The following is a 20225-nucleotide window of genomic DNA, read 5'->3' on the forward strand; positions in this document are numbered from 1 at the left end:
GCGAAACATTAAGATTCAGTTGACAATAGTCATTCATTTTCAAATATATGACCAATATTGTTATAAGAGTTGAGTAACTACATGTATTTTGATCTTTTTCTCTTTTGACTTTATAATTTTACTCTGCAGAAGTTTATAGCCTCTTACATGCTTATTCAACAAACAGCAAGGAAAGAAGAGCAAATCATATGTTATATATATACATGTATATTCAGTTGCGACATTTAGACACATTTTGGACTTAGAGCTAGTTTCTTATAAGGAAAATGTAGACACTGGGTGGGGGGGGATGTTCATGAGGTAACTATCTGTACTGTCCATTCATTAATAAATGCAGTATACTGTCTTTTTTCAGTAGACTGCATTTATTTTTTTCACAAAGCCCAGGCATAACATTTAAGCTTTCTTTAGAAGTATCTAGAACAAAAGTCATGTTTGCACCTGTCTATCCTGAATTAGTTATATATGTTTGTAGTGGGTTTACGTGGCAAGGTTTTGGTAGCAGGGAGCCATAGGGGTGGTTTCTGTGAGAAAGATCTAGAAGCTGCCCTATGTTTGGGAAGGGCCCCATTGTTTTCCAGATCTGAGCCAATAAGCGATGTTGTTTGCGCCTCTGTGAGAGCATATTTAAGACAGGGGAAAAAAACGCTGCGCCAGACAGCAGCCGGGAGAGTCAAGGGAGTGAGAAAACAGCCTTGCAGGTGCCAAGGTCAGTGTAGAGGGAGGGGGAGAGGTGCTCCAGGCGCCGGAGCAGAAGTCCCCTGCGGCCTGTGGTGAGGACCATGGTGAAGCAGGATGTCCCCCTGCAGCCCATGGAGTACCACGGTGGAGCAGGGTTCCATGCTGCAGCCCGTGGAGGAGACCATGGTGGAGCAGGTGGCCCTGCACCGACAGAGGCTGCCGCCTGTGGAAGACCCCTGCCGGAGCAGATTCCGGGCCGGACCTGTAGCCCATGGAGAGGAGCCCACGCAGGAGCAGGTCACCCGACAGGAGCTGCTGCCCGTAGGGGAGCCAGGTTGGAGCAGTTTTCTCCTGAGGGATGGACCCCGTGGTACGGACCCATATCTGGAGCAGTTCTGAAAGAGCTGCTGCCTGTGGGAAGCCCACGCCGGATCAGTTCATCAAGGACTGCATCCCGTGGGTGGGACCCCACAGCACAGGGGACGAGAGTGACTGAGAAGGAGCGGCAGAGAAGAAGTGCTGCAGACTGACCATAACCCCCATTCCCCCGTTCCCCTGCGCCGCTCGGGGGGAGGAGGTGGAAGAGGGTGGATGGGGGGAAGGTGCTTTTGTTTTTTGTTTTTTTTTTTTCCTTTGTTTTCTCACTTCTCTCGCTTGTTAGTAATAGGCAATAAATCTTACTATCTCCTTATGCTGAGTCTGTTTTGCCCGTTACAATAATTATTGCATGATTTTCTCGTCCTTATCTCAATCCTTGAGCCCTTTTCACATATTTTCTCCCCATTCCTCTTTGAGGAGGGGGAGTGAGAGAGCGCCTGTGGTGGAGCTCGGCTGCCCACTTGAGCGGAACCACGACAGTCTTTTTTTGGCGCCCAACGTGGGGCTGGAGGAATTTGAGATAAGGATGATAGTTGGTAGAAGTAACGGGCAAAAATACATGCAGGATGATTGTTAGGAATGTACAAGTTGTGAAGAATTTAAGAAAGCAGTAACTGTGATATGTTAGTGTGGTGAAGGGACGAGGGGTGGTGTGTGTGTAAAATGTCCACCTTGTCGGTGCTGTGATGATGTTATGTTTATTTTGGTGTGGTGAATTCTTTTTCTTTTTGATTTAAGTGAAGTTATGTTTGATATTGATAGCAAAGTTATAAACTAATTTCAACAGCAGAGAAGCAAGAAATAAAGAAAACTGGTGGTATAATACAGCTCCTCAAAGAATATCTGAACTACACTTCTAACTGGGAAAAAACAAAGATCAGTACTTATTTTGCATTTCTGTTCACTTTGTAGCATCTTAACAGATGTAAAGAAACATGAGATCATTATCTAGAATAATGTAGAAAGCTACTGTTCCTTTGTATTTGGTTAATTTTGTAGACATAAGAGTGTAGTTGAATGAGGATATATATCTTGATTCTAGAATGAAAATTACAGGTTGTCTAGGAGTTCTGTGGAACATCTCTTAAACCACATGAGAATAAGAGTGACTCTCCTCTACAGTAAACACGTATGTGTGTACTGTTTTCTTCATATGAAAGTTCCCTAGTAACACACAAGGTTGCATTTCATGTCTTCTTATCATCTGTTCTTAAATGTAATATTCTTTTACATACAGTCAATAATACAACAAAGTGGTATAGCTTTGTGAAACATCATGTGGCATTTTCTCTTGTTAAAATATTGCTGAATAGAACAATTTTCCTTACCCATTTCAGACATCTCTGGCACAGTAACAATGTATGGTCCATCTGTAAATTTTGGTGCATTGTCGTTGATATCCTGTACTTTGATAATAAATTCAGATTCAGGCTCGAGTGGCTTGTTTGTCCGTCTATCAATAGCTTGGGCATGAAGCACATAGTGTGTCTTCTGCTCTCGATCTAGGCTTTTGGTTGAATGAATATCTCCTGTTGTGTCATCAATAATAAATATAGTTCCCGCTCCTTCTCCAGTAAGAATGTATTTGACTGATCCATCACCTTTGTCGGAATTGGAGTGCAGCTGTAGAATATATACACATAAAATCATATAAAATGACTTATCACGTTACATAGAAGGTTATTGCACAAAAAATACAAAAATTATAATATTACTGTTAACATTAATCTGCCTAGTTTGTAACCTTCTCAACTCTTGCTGTAATTTCTCATGCACTATTAATGTCAAGACAATCATTTTGCTCAGGGTCATGTCTGCCCCAGCATAACTCATTTTTTATTTCAAATTCCTATATCCATTCTATAAAACTTCCTTGAATCAAACATATTTTGGCAAATTGAATGTTTTTTGGTTTGGTTTTTTTTTGGTTTGTTTTTAGTTCTTCAAGTTGATATCTTACAGCACTCATTGCTAGATACTTGGCCTTGAGCACTAAGCCTAAAGCAGTCACTCTGAGGATTAAGTTTGCTCCAATGATTGTCACTCAGTCCAGTCACCTATGTTATCTTCTATGGCCCCAAGGACAGCATCACTTACTACAAACAGAAACTGTCTAATGGGGCACAGACTGTCTGTACAGGATTTCTTCCACCTCTCTACAAAACGCAGCCATTTCTTCTCTACCCCCTCTCTCTCTCTCTCTTTTTTTTTTTTCTCTTTCTTTTTTTTTTTTTAATTACAAAGTCTCCTAATTTCCTTACAATTTAAATTATTTATAATGAAATAATGAACTTTGATTAATATTTCTGCCATTTTCATTGTTCCTAATATATACTTTGTGCTACAAAATATATGTAACATTTGAGTAGAAATGTTGTGAATAGAACAAAGCTTAAAATTTCTTGGGAAAAAAAAAAAAAAGAAAGAAAAAAAAAAGGAAAAGTCCTTACGTACCCTAGTGTATTAACAGACTATACAAAATAGCCATCCATCTCAGTGCTCTAACTTGACTCTAATAAACTACCCACTTAGATTTAAAATGAATACATGTTCTCTGAGAGGGAAGGATGATTTTTTTTTTTTTGCTAGAATGTGAAGCTTTGTGCTTGTATTTAAAACTGCTTTGAGAACTGCACTTATTGAGGTACACAATAAGAACAAAGTGATAGTGTGCAGCTAGTTATACAGTGATGGAAGTAAGAAGGGAAACTTTTTAATTCAATCTTATTCTTATCCGCTTGTCCTGACTATCTCCAAATATCTGCAATTATTGGCATTACTAAGTTTCTGTACTGAATTGGACTAAAGCCCAGATTGTCAATTATTATTTTTAAGCAATGGAACACAAGGTGTCAGCTTTCAGATTCCTTTCCGTTTAGTGTTGGGTAGAGAAAAAATAAGACTTCTGGAGGTTTAAACTGTCTCTTTTCTTTCCTTTTCCTTTTCCTTTTCCTTTTCCTTTTCCTTTTCCTTTTCCTTTTCCTTTTCCTTTTCCTTTTCCTTTTCCTTTTCCTTTTCCTTTTCCTTTTCCTTTTCCTTTTCCTTTCCGACTTAAACCATAAAATACAGAGGTGCTGCTATTTTCCCATTCTTTCCTTGCATCTTTCTTATCAGGTCTTTGTCTTGAATTTAAAATGAACTTCTTTTTTTTTTTTTTTAAAGGGAATAAGCATACACGACTTTGATGACATTTTTCATCCTGTCTGTATTAAATCTATGGAAATCACACAGAATTTTCTCTAGGTTGGAAGAGACCTCAAGGTCATCGAGTCCAACCTCCAACCTAACGCTAACAGCCCTCCACTAAACCATATCCCTAAGCTTTACATCTAAGCGTCTTTTGAAGACTTCCAGGGATGGTGACTCCACCACTTCCCTGGGCAGCCTGTTCCAGTGCCTCACAACCCTTTCAGTGAAGAAGTTCTTCCTAACATCTAACCTAAAACTCCCCTGGCTCAACTTAAGCCCATTCCCCCTCGTCCTGTCACCAGGCACGTGGGAGAACAGGCCAACCCCCACCTCGCTACAGCCTCCCTTGAGGTACCTAAAAAGAGCGATAAGGTCGCCCCTGAGCCTCCTCTTCTCCAGGCTGAACAAGCCCAGCTCCCTCAGCCGCTCCTCGTAGGACTTGTTCTCCAGGCCCCTCACCAGCTTCGTCGCCCTTTTCTGCACCCGCTCAAGCACCTCGATGTCCTTCTTGTAGCGAGGGGCCCAAAACTGAACACAGTACTCGAGGTGCGGCCTCACCAGAGCTAAGTACAGGGGGACGATCACCTCCCTAGCCCTGCTGGTCACACTGTTCCTGATACAAGCCAGGATGCCGTTGGCCTTCTTGGCCACCTGAGCACACTGCTGGCTCATATTCAGCCGACTATCAACCATCACTCCCAGGTCCTTCTCTGCCTGGCAGCTTTCCAACCATTCCTCTCCCAGCCTGTAGCTCTGCTTGGGGTTATTGCGCCCCAGGTGCAGGACCCGGCACTTGGCCTTGTTAAACTTCATGCAGTTGACCTCAGCCCATCGGTGCAGCCTATCCAGATCCTCCTGCAGAGCTTTCCTACCCTCAAGAAATATGGCGACACAGTTTATATCTAGTCCTATAGGGGGTTCAGCAGGGTGAGTCTGAGGGGTAAGTGTAATAAAATTAAGATAATCAGCTGATATAAACCTCAGCCTAACTTGCTGATGCACATTATATTGAGCTGAGCTACAAGAGGATCTGACTGAATAACCAACATAAAACACCACTGTTGACTTATCTTTTATTTCTTAAAAATAATAATAATAATAATAATAATAATAATAATGATTAAAAAAAAAAAAAAAAAAAAACAAGAAAGAAGCACAGGAAGGGTCTGTTTCTTTGGCTTTGTCTTTAGAAGACAGCAGTAACCTTACACGTTTCCTTCTGAGTAGTGATGGGCAAATTTCTGGTTACATCTCTTATTAACTTCAGAGTGCTACTGTATTCTGTTGACAAAGAAATAATGTATGGTAAAATGCCAGGGATTCAAAATTCCTAGAAAACCAAAATGTTCTCTGAAGAGATTTATTCCTAAAAACAGGAATAGTAGATATCCTGGCATTTAAATCCAAATCCGTTGTTATTCTATTTTTTCAGGTAATCAGAATGTTTTATGAATCAATTAAGAAAATGGTTACATAAATAACTAAGAAATTGATGGGCTAAGGAGCTGTTGCAGAATTTAATCAAGCTTTCTTCAAAAATCTGGAGTATTTTTATATCCAAAGAAGATGTACCATTCAGCAGAATACCATGCAGCAGAAACACATATTCACTGTGGTAGCATGAAATGCATGGAAGATTTGAAAAATTAACAATATCAGGTGTTTCTTGTTGTGCAAAAACAAGTATTTCACTTGTAATCTGTGAAGAAAATGCAGCTAAATTTTGAGTCCAAGGACTTTTATGTCTAACAAAGGTAAGAAACACAAAAGATGTTCAGCTGATTGTGTGGCCAAATTATATATACTATTCCTGCTAAATATCATGTTACCCAACAAACGTCATTTGAAAAATAAAGGCAGGAATGTAATTAGAAGAAAATTATATGGATATTAATAAAAGCTTGCAATGAGGTCTTTCACATTGCAGTTGTAAGGCTACAACTGAAAACAAGAGAGACTTAAAAGAATTGTCTCCTCCCCTATTTCCTGGTTATTTTGTATATTATTTGAAATACAACACTTTGATTTATGCCTTTTAATTTCTAATGCTAAATTTAAAATTCACATAGGAGGACTCTACACAGTATTTCTACTGCATAACAAAAGGGCCTTTCATTTGTCAGTTGCTTTATATTTCAGTTTTTTTTTCTGTAAAGACTATATAACTGTCTTCTTTAATACTTCTGTCTCAGTACAAATTGGCCCAGGTAGAAAAATATCAAGGCTTCTCTCAAACACTTATTTGCAACATGCGTTGTGCTGAAGAAAGCCTCTGGGAGTCCCCGGTTAAAACAATGCCTACCAGATTAATGAGAGATTCATTTCCTGTACCTGGAGCACTTCTTTCTTTTCCCTCTGTACCTGAAATCATCTCCACAAAAGGTGGTTTATTCCACAAAAGCATTTCTAGTTGCAGTAAATGTGATTCACTGACTAGGGTACAAATACATGGTTTGGGAGGCTGCACTTCTACAGCTACATGTATGTCTACGCTGTTTTATGAAAGACAGCAAGGGAGCAAACTCCTATGGACTCTTTTTATTCAGGACTTCATTAGACCCCTTTCAGACACATTTGACAGAGAGGGGGATGCCACTAAGCAATGCAGACTTGAGCCAACCTATCACCAGCCCTGTACCATGTTCATCAGTGAACTTGAGTGATCTTGGGGAAGTCATCTTAACACAGATTCCCTAGAAAGTATGTGGGCATTTAATTTCAGTGAGATGCCACCACCTCTGCCAATGACTACAGCAGGAGCACGTACACAGGATGAGACACTAATGTGCCATAGTAATGCAAATAAATAGCATAGCTAAACACAAAATCTGATGGTGGTTTTCCCCTGCTGTGACAGTCAGAGCCAGAAAGCTGCAACATCGCAGGAGTCTCATAATTTAGAAAGAAATACAAACACATTTCAAACCGAAACATGATAACTCATAATGTTGAGAGGAATAATGAATATCATTGGAAAGAAATACAAGAAAAAGATGCCAAACAATTACAACACAGCTCTATGATGATTATATATTGACCTGTGATACTAAGATTATTTATTGACCTGTGACTTAGTATCACAGGTCAATATATAATACTAAGATGCTGCTACTGAAAAAAAATGTATTTTTTTTTTCCTTCTGAAGTTGTTTCAAGTTGCTTCCCAAAGCAATCTCACCTCACAACCCAAACCTTACTTTGAAAGGATCTTGCAGACCAGCAATTTGTCCAGTTAACCAGTACAGTCTAATACAGCTTGGACCCACTGCCAGCCCCTCCTGTCCCTGCCCAGGCCCAGGCTCCATGGTGATCCCAGGGCCACCAGCCCCTGCCCCACTGAGGCCACAGTAGGGCCTGGCTCCAGCTCCCCACAGCCCTGCCTGGCCTGACCATGGCCCCTGCCCATGGATCAGCCCAACCTTGGCCCAGCCTAGCCCCATAGAGATGCCAAGTGCCCATGGTGCCCTGCTCCTGGTGGGGTGCTGGGACGGGCCCTGCCTGGCCCACTTGGGGACACCCCAAGCTCCTGGCCCTGGGAAGCTGCCCCTCTCTGCTGCTCTGAGAGCATCATCTCTAATCCCAAAACTTCCAGTCTGTGCTGGCTCCAGAAGTCCTTGTGGAAATATAATTTATATCCTAAACAGAGTACTGGCTTCTGAAAACATTACTTATTACTGTTTATTATGTTAAACTCTTAATGACAACATCTACACTAAATACTCTGCCCACAACCAGAAGTAGTCAGAAAGTAATTAATTTTCATCCCCTGTTGGGGGTGCTTTATTCCTGTATTTATTTCTCTGAAATTTTACCTATTTAGGAAAAGAAGAAACTGAAAATACTAGCTGAAGAGCATAACTGGAATGTCACCTTTATCAACCCATTGAGCTTCACTTCTTGACATATTTAATAACAGGTTGTCTTCAGGATGATTTATGATGGTTCCTCAATCTTTAACTAGCCTATATCAGCAGTGTGTGACTGATTTAGTAGAAGAGCAAGCAAGGTGTCCTTGTTTTCCTAAGACTTAAATATTTTTCTTCCATCAGTCCAATTAAATTCTTAACTTTCTTTTACTATGCCTGCACAAACTGCAGAAAGGCTACATTTTTCAAAGACATCATTTGAAGAGGTATAACAAACTTTTCAGCTAAAATTGTTCTTTTTTTTTTTTTAATTAAATTAATTATATTAAATTAAAGTTTCAGATGTAGTCTTAAGTATTTGTCAGAAGTCAAATGAACACAAATAAAAACAAACTAGTGGACAATATAGAAGTATGGACCAATGGGAAAGAAACACAAAGATGAGTGCCATGAAAAATAACCCCAAACTAATTCAAAAACTGAGAAGCATGGGAGAAACTTTCCTTCTTCTCATGGGATGTGGTATGCTAACAACTCCCAGCCATCATCAAGCTGCCCTGCACTGAGGAAACAAGTGGCAACCAGAAACAAAGTATGACCAGAATGAGAATGAAACTTGGCTGGGAGGGGCAGTAAAGTAGAAGAGCCTATTTTTTAATGATAAAACAGCTTCCTTCTTTTTGCTTTAATTGAACAATTAGAATTCTTGGTGTCTTCTGTGGGTGGCACTTTAAGTGGACTAATAATGAATTTTGCCAAATTTTACTGGACTACCAAAAAAATCTTGGATATGAACATAAAATTTGTGCTGTTCTGTTTAAAAAATAAAAAATAAAAATGAAGAGATTGCCAAACACATGCTAAATTTAAATCTGATTTGAAAAATCAAGAAGTGTTGTACTAATCTAATTAATTTAATGAGGGTAGAAATGGCTACGAATATATAGACAGATCATTTTGATGTAACTGCAAAGAATTTTACTTAAAACTTATTGCTGGCAAATAATAAACAACAAAAATAATATGCACATAATTCCAAACTCAAAACCGGAGTTCTGCTAATGCCACTGACTGATCATATGGTACCTTAACAAAAAGACTGAGTCGCTTTGCCAGAGATGCCTAGATGTTTGCAAACAGGAATGTAATGAGGAAACTTGGAAATGCTGAGTTTAATTTTATACTCCAGAGGAAAGCATGCTCCACCAGTTACAGGTTCCTGTGTCTCCTCTTCCCTGCTCAGTTTCCAACCACCTCTCCTAAACCCAGACCCATGCTATTTCCCAAATCAGCCAGTCTCACTATTCAGGTTGCATATAACCCAGCCTTTATCCCTCTACCATCCACACTTAAATTCTTCTTGTAACAGTCTATTTGCAAGCTTTCTAACTGAACAGTCCTGAGTTGTTGCATAACAATTTGCATTTTTCCTATGCTCTCATTTCTCTCTCTCTCTTTTATTTATTTATTTATTTATTTATTTATTTATTTATTTATTGCTTCTTAGCCATTTTCTATCACTTCCTCTCCAATTCTTGGCTATCCAAAATAGTTTTCAAATTTGTGTTTCTTTGCTCAAATAGTCTGTAACCTTCCCACTCTGAGTTAACTTCAGGCACCTTAGGCCTTTTGCAAAGAGACTCTGAAAGGTTAGTACATACAACTTAAGAGTACAAAGCAATTATTCAGTGGCTAAAATCCAAAAGATATGTATGATTTAACAAACTACTAGACTTAGTGTTAGTACACTCCACCCCAACAAAACACACAAAGCAGCAGGCATCACTCAGAAGAAGGTTACATAGCTGGGACATATTACAGCTTGGCTGTGGATTACAAGTATCTGAACGGAGGACAGAGGGAGAAGATGATAAGTGCCATTCCTTCTCCTCAAGTTGCCAGTTCTCTCTTTTGCACCAGGATGCAAACACACTCTATGTCACTTGTCTGTGTTTCATGAGTATTGCTTTTGAATCAGGAAGTTCATTTAATTAAATATCCTATGTTCGTTCTGTACTTCTCAAACTTACTGTAAAATTTTAATTGGAAGCAGGCAAAATAAACAATTGGCCTTCTCCCTAACATTCTCCTTTACACTAACTCAGCTTTATAAAAATATGGAAAAAATTATGTAGAATAATAAGAAAAGGAATGGCTACCCTGGCAGTTAATTTTGCTAATAACATCTTTTCTTTACAGGGCTCTTCTTTAGTAAGGGAGTGCAGTCCTTTCAAAGAGTCAATATCTAGAGGGATGCAGATTTTTTTTTCCTTCCTCATTCCCTTGTGTTAAGAACTGTTGTAGAATCCCCTACCATTCTGTCTAAGCATTTATGGCTTCATTTTACCAGGGAAGCAAAGACTTAAAAAGCTATGATGGACATCAAAGTACCTGCACAATTAGTGTGGATGCATTGGAGGGAAAATAATTCAGCTGCCTGAAAACAGCTTAGAGACAGTCTCTATTTTGAATCAAAGAAAAAGGCAGGAGATGAATTTAGCTATTCTGTGACACTTTAGAATAATGGAAATACATTGGCTTTATTTCCATAGAAATAAATATCAAGATTTTGTATCATCAGTAGGCATGTATCTTCTTAATTCCTGTTTGCCACCATCGAACAGATCTCTTGGCCAGAATCTGCTCACTTTTTGACGTTTCCTTACATACATTTAACTTTGATCAGAATCCTTTGCCTCTTATTTACTGCCAAACAAGAACTTTCCCCCCACTCCCTTCCTGTTTTTCTTTTTTCAAAGGACAAGTTGGCTTGGGGGATCAATCTCCCCCTGCCTTTGTTTTTGGATACAAAATGTGTCCCCTTTCCTTACAAATATACAGGATAGTTTATCATAACAGAACTTCAACTGAATAAACAAAGACCAATTTAGTCATCTGTTTAAATATATGCAGTTTTCACCATCATTAAAAATATATATTTGTGGATTGTTATATGTCTCAAATATACTTTATTCCACAAGCCAGGTATATATTCAATTTAGCAAAAAATAACATTTAAATATGATAACACTGTCCCTACTTTGAATAAATTAATAATTACATGAGAAAAAGAAAACATTTCAAAACACCAAGATTGATAGTATAATATTGAGGCTAATTTCTATTTTTTTAACATCCATTTGGAATAAAGTGGCAAGTAAAGTACAATGAGCAGCACTGCTGTTCAATTCCTAAGGGTTTAAATATTGATGTAAACAGGCTAATATTACTTAAGTCAAATTGGTTTTGCAACACTGAAATGCATCTGTAGTAATTAAGTTCTACATACTTGCATGTTTCTGTCTTTACTGAGCAGAAACAAATGCTGTGAAATACAAATCTGTAATGGAGACTAGGAAGTGTACTGGAACTAACATCAGATGACCAGAAATAAAACATCAAAATCAGAATATTGCAAAGCAGTTACAGCATTTGCAACAAAACAAGGACAGCACCACTAAAATACATTGTACTTCATAAATCAGTTAATTTAATCCATTAAATGTTTGATAGTTTTGTTTGTTTGTCTGGTTTTCCTGTTCAAACTATTATGGATTTTGAATGAATTACTGTTTTCTCTTTTGTGAACAGCATATTCTTTCAAGGAGAGCACTGGAACTTCCTCTTCTCAAATCTGTTGTCATTGCCAATCAGTTTAAACAGATAACAAGAGGGTCCTGGCACAACACTACCAGAGGGAAGTCTGCCAATGCTTGCCCAACCCAGAGGAATGACAAAATTATTCATAAAAAACACAAGTTATGAGCTTTTAACAAAGGACAGGATAATACATTGAAAAAATGTATGCATGTTACTTTACTTCTGTTATGCAAAACTACTTAATGCTTCACTAAAAATATTAAAATGCAGAGGTGTATAAGGAATTGATGTTACAACACTAAAACACTGAATACTAAACACTTTAATCTTCTAATAAGAAGAGCAATCATGTTGACTTCCTTTGATGTTTATTTAGACACAACATGTAATTTAAAAGGAATGATACAATAACATAGCAGTAGTAAAATCTGCATATAAAATTATTCTGATTGGTGTATACTGCAAAACCAGAGTTTTGCTGATGCTATTAAAATTTTCATTGAGCCTCTGTGGTAAAAGCATCCTCAGATTTGCCACAGACTTGCTTCCTCTGGTCTGAGCTATAAAACATGTTTTAATGAAATATACTGCTCTGGGCAATGTCACACCTTTTGATGGAATTCTCAGAGGGAATCATTAGCCCAGGAGATAACTGTATTATCCATAGCAGTGTCCACGAATTGAGAAGAAGCTATTCCACACCCCTGTCAAACAGAGGAAGAAAATAGAGAATTGCAATTGCCCCCATCTGCTGAATGGGTTTTCTGAGATAGAAAAAAATAATTGGATTGCAATCATCCAGGAAAAATGCAACTGAAAGAGTATTAACTTCACAGTACAACACTACAGCATACAAACATCTGTTTTTGCAAGATGTGCTTATCTGAAGTCTGTTCCTTTGCTACTGCTTATTTTGGGGGGAGTGGGGAGGTAAGAGCTGAGTAATGGCAGAAGTATGCAGGTGCATAAGCACTCACATCTGAAATAACAGCGGGTGTACCGTAGCTGACACAAGTGGTCATTAGCTTCTATTTTCTCTCTGTGCCAAAGGAGAACTCAAGTGAATGACAAGAAAAATAGACAACACAATAAGCATTTATGTATAGAACTGTTGTTTTGTATATGATGTTCTGTATACACTATATATCTTAGGAAAAATAGAATCTGAAATTGTACTTTCATGTACTGTGTGTCTAAATCAGTGTATATAAAAAATAATTCAATTATGCTGAAGTTTTCACCTGAACTCTCATCACAGCAGTAAGCTTTTATTTCAGATGTCTTTAACTTGGGTGAATGATATGATAGACATATAAATTATTTTTTTATTTTTCTACTTTCTTTTTTCAAGAAAGTAGACTTTACACAGCATATTTGTTTCATAGATTTTAAAGAGCTAGATGAGCATCCTGTTTGCAGAACATGCTAACCAAAGTCTTCTAAAAGAATGTTATAATTATGCAAATATACTTGCTTGCAGGTCCCAGGGCTAAATGACAACAGCTTATTGAACTACTACTCTAAATTATGTCTGAAATTGAGGTGGTCTTTTTGGGTCCTATCCAAAGAAAAATATTATTTCTAAACAGAAATCAAAACAAGACTCTTTATTCCCCAATACTGCTCTAAGGCCAGGAGAATTGCTTCAAAGTGGAGATGTACTGCATTTATCTCATAGGACATGTGTTGGCAGCAGCACACAGGCACAATGGCCACTAGATACTAGTGTAAGATAAGTGGTTGTCTCTGCCACAATATATTGCCTTTACTTCTGACTAGACAATAGCCCCTTAGCTGTAGGGCTTTTAATTTTTAGATCTTGAAGTCTTATTAATAATAATTAATAATAATAATAATTATGAATAAGCTAAGGTTCTCACACTTGAACTACCAAATTTACCCAGAAATAATAAAAAGTAATAAACAAATAATTCGAGATGGGCGATGAGACACAGAATCACAGAACCATCACAGAACCATCTAGGTTGGAAGAGACCTCCAAGATCATCTAGTCTAACCTCTGACCTAACACTAACAAGTCTTCCACTAAATCATATCACTAAGCTCTACATCTAAACGTCTTTTAAAGACCTCCATGGTTGTTGACTCAAGAGCAGCCCCACAGAGAGGGATCTGGGGGTTGTGGTTGACAGCAAGTTGAATATGAGCCAGCAGTGTGCCCTGGCAGCCAGGAGGGCCAACTGTATCCTGGGGTACATTAAGCACGGCATTGCTAATCGGTCAAGGGAGGTGATTGTCCCACTCTACTCTGCGCTGGTGTGGCCTCACCTTGAGTACTGTGTGCAGTTCTGAGCACTACAGTACAAGAAGGATGTGAAGCTACTGGAGAATGTCAGAGATGGGCTACAAAGATGGTGAAGGGCCTAGAGGGGAAGACATATGAGGAGTGGCTGAGGTCACTTGGCCTGTTCAGCTTGGAAAAGAGGAGGCTGAGGGGAGACCTCATCATGACCTACAGCTTCCTCACGAAGGGGAGTGGAAGGGCAGGTGTTGATCTATTCTCTTTAGTGACCAGCAATAGGACCTGAGGGAAAGGTGTCAAGCTCCAACAGGGGAGGTTCAGCCTGGATATCAGGAAGAGGCTCTTCACTGAGAGGGTGGTTGTGCACTGGAGCAGGCTCCCCAGGGAAGTAGTCACTGCACCAAGCCTGTCAGAGTTTAAGAAGCGTTTGGACTGTGTTCTTAGTCATATGGTATGAATTTTTGGGTAGACCTGTGTGGAGACAGGAGTTGGGCTCATTGTTACTTGTGGGTCCCTTCCAACTCAGGATATTTTGTGGTTCTGTTAGATACAAAAAGTCCCAAAAAAACTCCTGTTTATCCAGTAGTGATACCATTGGCAATTCTGAACTCTAATTCTCAGAGAAAGCAGGAGGGATGCATTCATAAAGCTATAAAAAATAGTCCTGGAGGACTACAGAATTTCAAGACATTTAGAAACTTTTCTTTTCCAAAAAAGCCCCATCAATACAAAAGAAATGTCAATTAAGCTATGAGAGATGAAAGTCAGACTTTAAATGAATCCTTTACTGTTGCATTCAACCAAGTAATTCTCAAGATCTAGGCCAGATTTCTGCTGGGTTTCTTTGTATAGTAGCTAAAAGTCACACTTCAGTGGGTATGAACAAGTAATTAATTCCTGGATCAATGCTATATTACTTCATAGCATTCTGTTCTGGCAATACAGAGACTCTGTTCCCTTGGATGTCATATGTCACAAAGCAGTGCAGAAAACAATTTAATGCACTCTAGACAAATTTATAAAATAACTTCACTTTTCAGTATCTCCTTGGTCCCTGTCATCAAGAACTCATTTCGCAATCAATAAATAATTGTGGTAATAACTTAGATTCCTAGATCCATGTAGAAGGCCATTTGACTAGATTTGAATGAATACAAAGGCCTTGATTCACTGTCACCAAAAGAAGTCCTGGTTATATTACATCACTATTGGGATAAGAATGTTTTGTTTCAGCTTGTTGTTCCAAGGAGGTATTATTACACAGTCAACAATTAATTAAACATGAACAGTGCAAAGCATAGTCTTAGAGCAGGTGCCAAAAATCATAACTGGCATTATCTGGAGAATTAAGCCCGTTTTCATAGGCCAGAGTGTTTGCTTAGGACATTGAAAAGGTCAAGGTTAGAAAAAAAATTTAAATGCACATTTTCTTTGAAAACACCACAAGATGCTAGAGTTTAGGATTTAGAACTTCACTGAGGCAACGAAAATCTACTCTTTATTGAAAAATATTGCACATTTGAAACTATAACATAAAAATGCAGTTTCTGTTTCCACACACTGTTTCTGCAGACTTTCTACAGATACTATTGACCTTCATTTCTGGTGCTTTCTTAGGCTTCTGTCATTGCAGTAGATTTTTTTTTATTTTTATATGCAAATAGAGAGAAACAAACTGCTTTTTCTTTCCACCTGCAGTACAGAAGTAAAAAAGGAAACATATCTATTGTAAAAGGGTCTTCCAAAAAGAAAATAAATATATGCCCTTAGTGAACAGGAATGCCAACCTAAAAATTATTTCAGATTTTTTTTGAGATGAGAAAGAACTATTAATTATCACAAACACTGATTAATTAATTTCATATTACGTGCCATCTTCCTCTATATAGCTCCTCCTGACATTAATGGGATAGATGGAAATAGCTTACTGCAGCAGGAAGCTCTGAGTGTTAAGCACACTAAAACTCTTATGGCAAGTATGATTGATTTGTTTGTTTGCTTCTTTATATGACAGTGGTACAGCAAACACCTCACTCTATGAATGATCTTAAGACAGCATATTCACTTTTGAACACAGGAAAAACAACTGCAGTGTCCCCATGTGATATTCTAAATTTCTTGTTAATCCCTTGCTGTTCCTAAATAATACTGTGAAGATAAAAATAAATGTGTGATTTTCTGATGTAATATTTGTGTGTTATGTGAACTTTAACTAGAGAAAAAATTGTGTCAGCAGCTCGATTATTTGCTCAATTACAGAGTTTGATTAGGTAAAGAATATTATGTGGAAAAGTTCAAGGAGAGATAATTAATTTACCAGCTTCCTTTTATCCCATCCTTCCAAATATCTTTCACACAATTTTGGTTTTGATGTCTTTGAAGCTAATTTGCTGAGACATTTGTAAGACTGCGGAAAGAAAATGGGTTAGCTACTGTCCAATGGCTTCTATTTCAGGTGAAAAAAAGCTGTTTCATTCTCAAAAAAAATGAAAGGACTACTACTTGTAGAGCTTAGGGATATGGTTTAGTGGAGGGCTGTTAGTGTTAGGTTGGAGGTTGGACTCGATGACCTTGAGGTCTCTTCCAACCTAGAAAATTCTGTGATTCTGTGATTCTGTGATACTTATTATCAAGAACTGCAGAAATCATTCTTTCAAAGGATTTCATCACCATATTTTTGTGAGCTTCTTATGAACTCATGTCAAAGCATTTTTCCAGGTAAAACAAAAGCATTCATTTACTACTGTTTTATTTTCTCATTTTATTTGCTAAGGGTTCTTCATTATATACTTTTTAAATTTTAAAATGTGGTATGACTATGCCATCAGAATATTAAATTATTGAAGTACTGATTCACTGCTTCTGCAGTATTTAATACTTAAAGATATATTTTGGTTCTGAATCTGAAATTCCATTTTCTCTCTTTTCGGTAAGCTTGTATTCTAATTTGATGAAATCCAGGTTTGTAAAAAAAGAAAATATTTTCTATAGCATATCCATCGCAAGTTTCACAAGTGATTGCTCCTTTACATTTCTCATAGAAGACAATACATTTTTTTCCTATCTCAGCATTTTTTTTTTTCCCATCACTTTTCTTCTTCCTATAATGCAATACTCTTGCTTTTTGCTGGAAGCCCTGTATCATAATGATAAGGAAATGTTACCACAAATTTCCTTAAAAGGTCACTAGTGACACAAAATCTGTTGATAATAGAGAATGCCAACTAAACTACTTTTGACATCTTTGTTGGATAACTCAGAGGAATATCAGTGTTGACTACAGAAGTTTAACACTAGCCCTTTCCATAGATGAAAGTCATGTAATGAATGCAATGAAAGTGATGAAGCCATCACAACTGCTGCAGTGATGACTATGCTTTTACATGTACAAGCAGAAAACTGAGAACATACCAATCCCAGTGAACAGGAATATAAAAAACTGCCCTTACCCATGATTTCTATGAAGTGTGGAAAAAGCTTTCTAGATCTCAAACTGATGTAAATTGGGGGATTCCAAGAACATTTTCTGCGTATTTACATACTTCATACAAACATTACCAAGGGGAAGTAAAGTTTCTGAGTTCAAGGTTTTTTAATGAGGTCAGGTTTTTGTTTCCACAGGGTAATGTGTTACTGGTTCTGTGCTCTTCCTAGAGTCATCACGACCTCCTTCGTCCCATAAACATCTGTACTGCCACCACTGTAAGACATTCATTGTAACACAGAATAAAAAACTCATTATTTAGACTTGGTCCAATACAACTTCTGGACAAGTAAAACACAAGTTCTGAAAATGTTTACAAGCCAACTTGATATCATAATTTATGACTTACTGGCATTATGGCCTAAGAGCATTTGCAGTTTGTAACCTGTAAACATTGGCTACTTTTTACACCTGACAATGTCATTACAAGCCCTGCATGCTCTTTTCAGTACAGCACAGAGCATTTTCTTCCTGTCACAGACAACAGCCATACTTCATTGTGACTGACAATGCAGATTCTAATAATGAGGAAAAGAAATGATGATAGACTTTTGCAATAACAACCAGAAAGAAAAAGCATTCCAAATTTCCAGAAACCCGTATCTAGATTCCAAATGTGCTTAATCATTCCTGTGTTGAATACATGATATGGCTGTTTCTAAAATCAGCTGTGGTCTTTTTGTGTATATAAGGACATGCAATAATAATCTACATACACAATTCAGATATCCATAGATGAAATTGTGATGTATATCCAACTATGTATATCCAAATATGTATATCCAACATTTGAAGTTCTAATATTTCTTAGTAACTATCTTATATTAAAGCTCCCCCATGCATTCAAAAGGTGTGCTGAAGATTTTTTTATGTGAATATATGGGCCTTTAACAGTTAAATAAAAACCTCTCCTCAAAGTTCTACACTTCTTATTGCGAATATCTGTTCTTTGCTGTCCAATGTAAAGTCACGCATATTTGATATTTGAACTTTTTTTTTCTTTTTCTTTTTTTTTTGTCTGCAAGACAGATGTATCCTGATCACGGAAGTATCTTGACTTTAGCAGTAGAGACAGTGAGCTAAGAATTGCTTTCTTCCACAGTTACCCTTTGAGAGCATTTAACAGCAACTATTTCAAGAAATTGAGTCATAGCCTCAACATTTTACAAAAACAAATAATATATTCTGCATGTCAAACTTGACAGGAAATTTGTGTTTCTCATGATGCACTGTCCTATATCCATGATATCTAATTTCAGGAAGGAACACCAGAGTTCTTTTTGTACACGTAAAAGATCCCGTATGTGTAAGAGATCCAAGACGTGCTGTTCTGTTCACTGCTATCGCTTACTAATTGTCTGTTAAAATCTGACCTTTCTCCAGAACCAATATTCCAAGTACATGAAATGCCACAAACAGACTACTCAACCTTTGAGGCAATATCTTCCTCTCCTTGGTGTTTGTTATATCTATGCTGACATGTCTATACAGATGCCATTTATCATGAACACTTCAGTGATACTTCTTCTCAGAGACTCTCTGACACATTCTCCCTTCTCAAGAACTTCTCAGCCAGAATAGGATTACAATCTGTAGTGATACTGGCTGCTATGAAACTGGTAGACACAAATAATACTTCAAAACAATATGCGTAAAATGATAGGGGAATTAATATATATAAAAATAGTCCATTTCAGAAGATAATTAAAATGACCATTAATAATATCTATTTCTAGATATTATTGCTAGAAGTACAAGGAGGTGTCAAAACACAGTACCTTCAGTCTCTTTTTGACCTACAGCTACTTCATTAACACATTTTCTCTTTTCCATTATAGGAGCCCAGAAGTAAGTATCCATATGGCCTAGCAGAAAAATTGTGGATCTGATTCTGATCTTCCTCTGTCTTTTTTCTAACCTAGTTTAACTAATACTACAAAGATGTTTCTGGAAGTTTAAAAATATTAATTTCTTTTTGGAAAAAAAAAAAAAAAAGGTTGGTACTTCAAACACCTACCGAGTACAAGCTTTCACTTAGTCATCCTAACTTGAGTAAATGTTACTCGTATTACTAAAATCAGATTTATTCCCTATAAGGAGTAATTCATTAGGTTGTCACATTCACCAATACAGTAGAGGCCTAATACCAAGCTCATGACAATAAGCAGACTGCTGATTAGGAAGCAGGAATGCAAATTTGATTTTGCTAAGAGCTGAACAATTTTTTTTTCCTCTCAAGTGATAATTTTAAACTTTATTCAATCAACTGGAATTATCTTCCTTCCAACCTTAACTATTTTGTACCATTACAAATAGCAAAGGCTGAAACAAAGTATGGAAAAGTAAATTTCATTTTTTTAATAAGAGTGGTCAAAAAAAACTACTGGAAAATTGAAATGGCCCTCACCCTCCTTTCTGTTAATATATATACAATTTTTGTTCATGCAAAAATGTAGACTGTGTAGAATTTCCTTTGTGAGCATGAGAAGCAACTGACAAAATAAGCATTCAGCATTACAGCATATACTTGGAAAATGGAAGAAATTAAAAAGATCATCTCAAATGTTTCTCTGTAAATGTCAGTGAGATACATGACTTGTCATTGGAATGTTACATTTATGAGTTGGCCCAACTTCAGGGGAAAAAAAAACTACAACCTACAAAACAGGCACTGGTCCATCAGATTCTGGTAACACTAGGAATGGAAGTTTTGTTTTAGACTGACATTTTATCTCACTCACTAATAATTAAAATTAAAACTATT

At 37.4% G+C, this 20225-nt stretch overlaps 1 protein-coding gene across 15 annotated transcripts in view; it reads right to left on the bottom strand.

Moving 5' to 3' along the window:
• CDH18 (cadherin 18) overlaps window positions 1-20225 on the bottom strand; it is a 625567-nt gene that overhangs the window by 162739 nt on the left and 442603 nt on the right. For all 15 annotated transcript variants that reach the window (XM_084508750.1, XM_084508740.1, XM_084508744.1 and 12 more), the window contains one exon: window positions 2388-2682. In XM_084508750.1, the coding sequence (XP_084364876.1) occupies window positions 2388-2682 (295 nt within the window). The remainder of the gene's footprint in view (window positions 1-2387; window positions 2683-20225) is intronic.

This window comes from Aythya ferina, assembly GCF_964211825.1.
Source record: "Aythya ferina genome assembly, chromosome: 2".
NCBI classification, from domain to species: domain Eukaryota; kingdom Metazoa; phylum Chordata; class Aves; order Anseriformes; family Anatidae; genus Aythya; species Aythya ferina.